Genomic DNA, 7,500 nt, shown 5'->3' with positions numbered 1-7,500 from the left:
TAGTGTGGTGAGGAGATTACGATAATCTGATTAAATGGTAAAAGTAACTTGCTCAGTGTGTGTGTGGTTGTGTGTGTGTGTGTGTGTGTGTGTGTGTGTGTGTGTGTGTGTGTGTGTGTGTGTGTGTGTGTGTGTGTGGTAATGTGTGTGTGTTTTTCTGTGTAGTTGTGTGTGTGTGTTTTTCTGTGTGTGTTTATTTTTATGTATTTGTGTGTGTGTTTCTGTGTAGTTGTGTGTGTGTGTGTTTGTTTCTGTGTTGTTGTGTATGTGTGTGTTTTTTCTGTGCAGTTGTGTATTTGTGTGTGTGTTTCTGTGTAGGTGTGTGTGTGTGTGTGTGTATGTGTATGTTTCAATGCGGTTGTGTGTGTGTGTTTGTTTCTGTGTCGTGTATTTGTGTGTTTTTCTGTGTAGTTATGTGTGTATGTGTGTGTTTTTCTGTGTTGTGTGTTTGTGTGTGTGTTTCTGTGTAGTTATGTGTGTGTGTTTGTTTCTGTGTTGTGTGTATGTGTGTGTTTTTTCTGTGCAGTTGTGTATTTGTGTGTGTGTGTGTTTCTGTGTAGGTGTGTGTGTGTGTGTGTGTATGTATGTTTCAATGCGGTTGTGTGTGTGTTTGTTTCTGTGTCGTGTATTTGTGTGTTTTTCTGTGTAGTTATGTGTGTATGTGTGTGTTTTTCTGTGTTGTGTGTTTGCGTGTGTGTTTCTGTGAAATTGTGTGTCGTGTCTATGTGTGTTTTTTTCTGTGTAGTTATGTGTGTTTGTGTGTGATTTTCTGTGTAGTTGTGTGTATGTGTGTTTTTCTTTGTAGTTGTGTGTATGTGTGTTCTTCTGTGTAGTGGTATGTATGTGTGTATCTGTGTACGTGTTTTTTTCTGTGTGGTTTTGTGTGTGTTGTGTGTATGTGTGTTTTTCTGTGTAGTTGTGTGTATGTGTGTTTATTGTGTAGTTGTGTGTATGTGTGTTTTTCTGTGTAGTTATGTGTTGGTGTGTCATTTTTTGTGTAGTTGTGTGTATGTTTGTGTTTTTCTGTGTAGTGTGTATGTGTGTGTTTTTCTGTGTCATCGTGTGTATGTGTTTTTCTGTGTCGTTGTGTGTTTCTGTGTCATTGTGTGTATGTGTGTGTTTCTGTGTGGTTTGTGTGTAGTTATGTGTAGCTGTGTGTGTAGTTATGTGTATGTGTGTGTTTCTGTGTAGTTGTGTATGTTTATGTGTTTCTGTGTGTGTTTGTTTCTGTGTAGTTGTGTTTATGTGTACGTTTATTTCTGTGCAGTTGTGTATTTGTGTATGTGTGTCTCTGTGTTGTTGTTGTGTGTGTGTGTGTGTGTGTGTGTGTGTGTGTGTGTGTGTGTGTGTGTATGTATGTGTATGTATGTTTCTATGCGGTTGTGTGTGTGTTTGTTTCTGTGTCGTTGTGTATTTGTGTGTTTTTCTGTGTAGTTGTGTGTATGTGTGTGTTCTGTGTAGTGGTGTGTTTCTGTGTAATTGTGTGTGTGTGTGTGTGTGTGTCGTGTGTATCTGTATGTTTTCTGTTTAGTTGTGTGTATATGTGTGTTTTTCTGTGTGGATGTGGGTTGTTTTTCTGTGTATTTGTGTGTATATGTTTGTTTCTGTGTAGTTGTGTGTGGTGTGTATGTGTGTGTTTCTGTGTGGTGTGTATGTGTGTGTTTCTGTGTGGTGTGTGTGTGTATATATGTGTAGCTGTGTGAGTATATATGTGTAGCTGTGTGTGTTTCTGTGTGGTGTGTGTGTGTGTAGTTATGTGTAGCTGTGTGTGTAGTTATGTGTATGTGTGTGTTTCTGTGTAGTTGTGTATGTTTATGTGTGTGTGTGTTTGTGTTTGTTTCTGTGTAGTTGTGTGTGGTGTGTATGTGTGTTTTTCTGTGTCATCGTGTGTATGTGTGTGTTTCTGTGTAGTTGTGTGTATGTGTGTGTTTCTGTGTGGTTTGTGTGTAGTTATGTGTAGCTGTGTGTGTATATATGTGTATGTGCGTGTGTTTCTGTGTAGTTGTATATGCTTATGTGTGTGTATTTGTTTCTGTGTAGTTGTGTGTGGTGTGTATGTGTGTGTTTTTCTGTGTCATCGTGTGTATGTGTGTGTTTATGTGTAGTTGTGTGTTTCTGTGTCGTTGTGTGTATGTGTGTGTTTCTGTGTGGTGTGTGTGTAGTTATGTGTATGCGTGTGTTTCTGTGTAGTTGTGTATGTTTATGTGTTTCTGTGTGTGTGTGTGTGTGTGTGTGTGTGTTTGTGTTTGTTTCTGTGTAGTTGTGTGTGGTGTGTATGTGTGGGTTTCTGTGTAGTTGTGTGTTTCTGTGTGGTGTGTGTGTGTAGCTGTGTGTAGCTGTGTGTGTAGCTGTGTGTAGCTGTGTGTGTAGCTATGTGTAGTTGTGTGTGTTTCTGTGTAGTTGTGTATGTGTGTTTCTGTGGAGGTGTGTGTGTGTGTGTGTTTGTTTCTGTGTAGTTGTGTGTGTGTGTGTGTTTCTGTGTCGTTGTGTGTTTCTGTGTGGTGTGTGTTTCTGTGTGGTGTGTGTGTGTATATATGTGTAGCTGTGTGTGTATATATGTGTAGCTGTGTGTGTTTCTGTGTAGTTGTGTATGTTTATGTGTTTGTGTGTGTGTTTGTGTTTGTTTCTGTGTAGTTGTGTGTGTTTCTGTGTGGTGTGTGTGTAGTTTTGTGTTGCTGTGTGTGTAGTTATGTGTATGCGTGTGTTTCTGTGTAGTTGTGTATGTTTCTGTGGAGGTGTGTTTGTGTGTGTTTGTTTCTGTGTAGTTGTGTGTGTGTTTGTTTCTGTGTAGTTGTGTGTTTGTGTGTGTTTGTTTCTGTGTAGTTGTGTGTGTGTGTGTTTGTTTCTGTGTAGTTGTGTGTTTCTGTGTCGTTGTGTGTTTCTGTGTTGTGTGTGTAGTTATGTGTAGCTGTGTGTGTAGTTATGTGTATGTGTGTGTATCTGTGTAGCTGTGTATGTTTATGTGTTTGTGTGTGTGTGTGTTTGTGTTTGTTTCTGTGTAATTGTGTGTGTTTCTGTGTAGTTGTGTGTTTCTGTGTGGTGTGTGTGTAGTTTTGTGTAGCTGTGTGGTGTGTGTGTGTAGTTTTGTGTAGCTGTGTGGTGTGTGTGTAGTTTTGTGTCGTTGTGTGTGTAGTTATGTGTATGTGTGTGTTTCTGTGTAGTTGTGTATGTGTGTGTTTCTGTGTAGTTGTGTGTGTGTGTTTGTTACTGTGTAGTTGTGTTTATGTGTAGGTGTGTGTGTGTGTGTGTGTGTGTGTGTGTGTGTGTGTGTGTGTGTGTGTGTGTGTGTGTGTGTGTGTGTGTGTGTGTGTGTGTGTGTGTTAATATTACACAAGATTTTTCATGAATTGATCAAGCATTTATATCGTCGCCATGCATTGCACGTGTCCATCGTTGAAGTTGACGTACATGAGCTCATTTTGAAAGCTTTGGGTTCCGCAGTCCACACACCGAAGTTGGTTCACCGAAAGGTCTTCATTTGGTCGGTTTACTTCGATACCATAATGATGGCCGAAAATGTATCCGTCGACGCCCTTAAAATGCGCAAAACCCTCGTTAAGCGACAGCAACCCCCAACCAAGTGCCTTCAGAACTTCGTACCGGACTGTGCGCCTTTGTTTCGCCACAGCCACAGTCCGTGAAGCACCCTGTGCTGGTCTTGGGTTCCCTTCCGCACGGCCTTCCCTCACGACACTTCCCGCGATTCCTCACATTTCCGCGGATCCGCGTCCACGGAGTTGGCGCCCGACGGGCCACGTTCGAGCCGCTCAGGTTATAACGTATCGAAGAAAACAAATATAACGAGGTAAACACCACATATAACGGGCCTATTTTTAGAGGACGGTGCTGTAGCTGGTGACGAAGTGGAGAAGGGCCGGGCTCTGCGGTGATTTTCAAAAAACATCTCAGGCGGGGTCGCCATGGAGACTGCGGAGACGAAATTGATCAGTAGTCGCGTCAGGTCCGCGTCGCGAGCGATTCGGAGCGAAAGGAACGCGGTCGCCTCCGTGCGTCGGCAAAGGTGAGAGGACGGACGGAGAACAGGAGCCCCGGTCGGTGTTCGGAGGGGAGCGATGATACGTGCGGAGGGGGCGGGAGCACGGGGAAGATAAGGTGGAGGTGTGAAGAAGGTTCTGAGGGGAGGAGGCCACGGCGGCTGGAGGGTTGTGCGAGCGAGGACGTTCCCGGGATAAGAGCAAATCCCTCCTTGCACCTTCTCCGGCTCATCATCGGCGTCAACTGGCCCCGTCCCATCGACTGCTGGCTCCACCGTGTTCGTGAGCGTTGTGAGGACGACGGGAGAGATTACTGGAGAGAACGGACGCGTCGAGCGGCGGCCAAGGTTGCTAGATTGAGGCTGAGGGGAGAGTTCGAGAGAGGAAGGGGACAATCTGAGCGGGTGGAGGTTCGGGTAGGGGAGGGGGTTGTATCGGGGGGGGGGTAATAGCAGCCGACCGGAGTGAGCGAGTGTGTGCAGCGGCTGCGCCGTCTCTCCCCCTGCGCTCAGGGTGCCATCGGTGGCCGCCGGAGCAGCGGCGCGCAGCGCACAATGAGACGGCTCGGATCAGCAGGACACGCAGTCCCGCAGCTCGTCACTGCTCTGCTGCTCGTTGCGTCACTGTCGGCGAGCCTGAGCCGAGCCTTCCCCGCCAAGGTGCAAATCGGTGGGTCTCCATGTCGTCTCCCTCTGCGTCCTCGTCGCCGAATCTGTCGCGATCTTACCCCCGGACACTCTGCACCTTGCTCCCCTTGACGTACCACGACACCGACACCTCGTCCGGTCGCTTTGCAATAATTTTAAGGTCTTTGTAGGTGCGATGGTGGTGAGCGATGCAATTATAGACCTTCTAGGAAGGAGCACTCGAATTTATTTGGTTTTTTTTTTTTATTTATCTTTTTTTTTTTTGCACGAGAAGACCATGAAGAGCGAGCTGACTCGATCCCCCACCACCCATGCACCCCCTCCCCTTCCATCCAATCCTCCCTCACCCGGTCACCCCCCCCCCCCAACCGAGCATTACGTCCGGCTTCGGAAAACGTTCCCATTCGAACCGCTCGCTGTAAGCGGTCGTGTCCCGATGGATCCGGCCTGGGTGGCCCCCCCTAACTCGTCCGGCCATCGGACGGACCTTTTATATCCCTGGCCGCTCGCTCGGAGCGATTTCTATTCGACATTGTCATGTAAATGGAGTTCCTTTTCATGGCTCGGATACAAATACAGCACAGCACACGAATCGGTGAGAAAAACAACTGGACCGACATCATCAAACGGTCTTTGTGTATAACGGGGACGACTAGACCGACATGATCAAACGGTCCTTATGTCGAACGGGGACGACTGGACCGACATCATCAAATAGTCTTTGTGTATAACGGGGACGACTAGACTGACATCATCAAACTGGACTGACATCATCAAACGGTCCTTTTGTCGAACGGGGACGACTGGACCAACATCGTCAATCGGTGTTTGTGTATAACGGGGACGACTAGACCGACATGATCAAACTGGACTGACATCATCAAACGGTCCTTATGTCGAACGGGGACGACTGGACCGACATCATCAAAAGGTCTTTATGTATAACAGGGATGACTAGACCGACATGATCAAACTGGACTGACATCATCAAACGGTCCTTATGTCGAACGGGGATGACTGGACTGACATCATCAAATGGTCTTTATGTATAAGGGGGACGACTGTACCAACATCATTAAATGGTTTTTCTGTATAAGGGGGACGACTGGACCGACATCATCAAATAGTCTTTGTGTATAACGGGGACGACTAGACCGACATCATTAAACTGGACTGACATCATCAAACGGTCCTTTTGTCGAACGGGGACGACTGGACCGACATCATCAAAAGGTCTTTATGTATAACAGGGATGACTAGACCGACATGATCAAACTGGACTGACATCATCGAATGGTCTTTGTGTATAAAGGGGGCAACTGGACCGACATGATCAAACTGGACTGACATCATCAAACGGTCTTTGTGTATAAGGGGGCAACTGGACCGACATGATCAAACTGGACCGACATCATCAAACGGTCTTTGTGTATAAGGGGGCAACTGGACCGACATGATCAAACTGGACCGACATCATCAAACGGTCTTTGTGTATAAGGGGGAAACTGGACCGACATGATCAAACTGGACTGACATCTTCAAACGGTCCTTATGTCGAACGGGGACGGCTATACCGACATCATCAAACGGTCTTTATGTATAAGGGGGACGACTGGACCGACATCATCAAACGGTCTTTATGTATAACGGGGACGACGGCCACGTTACCTTCAAAACACGTCACATGTTCGTTCTTGTACATTTGTGCGAGACGTTGCATCGTCATTGTACCCGTCCCTGCGTATGGTATTCATGTGTCAACATGATAGATAATACAAAGCACTGCAGTTTCAACGATCCCCCCCCCCTCTTGCACGATTACGTACGGAGATCAAGATGTCCGAAAGTGAACGGGTAATTATAATTTTTGGGGAAAAATGAAATCTTTCACTGTAACCGCTGCACGTGATGTATTTCACTCTCAATGCCTGGAGGAATAACATGCCTGCCCACAACGGGAGGGGGAAAGAGGGGGCGGATATCACTGAAAGGCCATCACACGTGATGATATACAATGTGGGATATAATAAAGTTCCGGCTTGCAAGACAATATGGACGAAATGCCAAATCACCAGCTAGTGTATCTACCAACATAATGCATTGCTAGCACGACGCGCCACTCACAAGTTTCAGATGAATTGTGCGGCAGGTCCAATAATTTGTAATATATAAAGGACATCCAAGTCATGATCAAAAGGTTTATGTTGAGTATATATATATATATATATATATATATATATATATATATATATATATATATATATATATATATATATATATATATATATATATATATATATATATATATATATATATATATATATATATATATATATATATATATATATATATATATATATATATATATATATATATATATATATATATATATATATACACACACACACACACACACACACACGTACATACGTACAAATCAGTGCTCATATCCTGAAAGGCGCCTCCACTAGTATGGTTAAATTATTTTGTTGGAAACGTATAATTTATCTCTATTTATACATTCCACCTCCACCTTCCCAGCCTGCCTTGCTAATTTCGCTCTGCAAATACAAGGAAGCAGCTCCATTGCTGCAAAGTGAACGTGCCTCCAGCCCCGGGATGACCAATAAGGTCGATACGAACGTTCGCAGTCCCTGCGTGACGTTAACTCGTCACTGTGGTGGCACTTGGTCGCCACTCTGTGTGTTAATTCCGTGCCTCCATTATTAATGTTGTCGTGAAATGTAATTGGGTAATATCACCGTCCGTCACAAATTTCACGAGAGTGCCTCCAAAGCAGCTGTTGCTCGTTGCGAGGAAGGCGTCACGATGCTCTGGCGGTTAAGCGGATTATTTTG

The 7,500-nt window shown here is 44.9% G+C and overlaps 1 protein-coding gene across 6 annotated transcripts in view; it reads left to right on the top strand.

Annotated features, from left to right (window-relative positions):
- Positions 1 to 4,027: 4,027 nt before the first annotated feature.
- Positions 4,028 to 7,500, top strand: part of LOC147008979 (glutamate receptor 2-like) — a 374,530-nt gene continuing 371,057 nt past the window's right edge. For all 6 annotated transcript variants that reach the window (XR_015053351.1, XR_015053352.1, XM_085864443.1 and 3 more), the window contains exon 1: positions 4,028 to 4,664. Coding sequence is in view for 4 of the 6 variants with exons in the window: in XM_085864443.1 (XP_085720569.1) it covers positions 4,550 to 4,664 (115 nt within the window). In the remaining 2 variants the exon portion in view is untranslated. The remainder of the gene's footprint in view (positions 4,665 to 7,500) is intronic.

Source organism: Eptatretus burgeri, chromosome 18, assembly GCF_056783735.1.
Source record: "Eptatretus burgeri isolate ZD-2024b chromosome 18, Ebu_testis_v1, whole genome shotgun sequence".
Taxonomy (NCBI): domain Eukaryota; kingdom Metazoa; phylum Chordata; class Myxini; order Myxiniformes; family Myxinidae; genus Eptatretus; species Eptatretus burgeri.
Note: the sequence above shows the minus strand (reverse complement) of the source record. Positions and strands in the feature narration are given on the sequence as shown.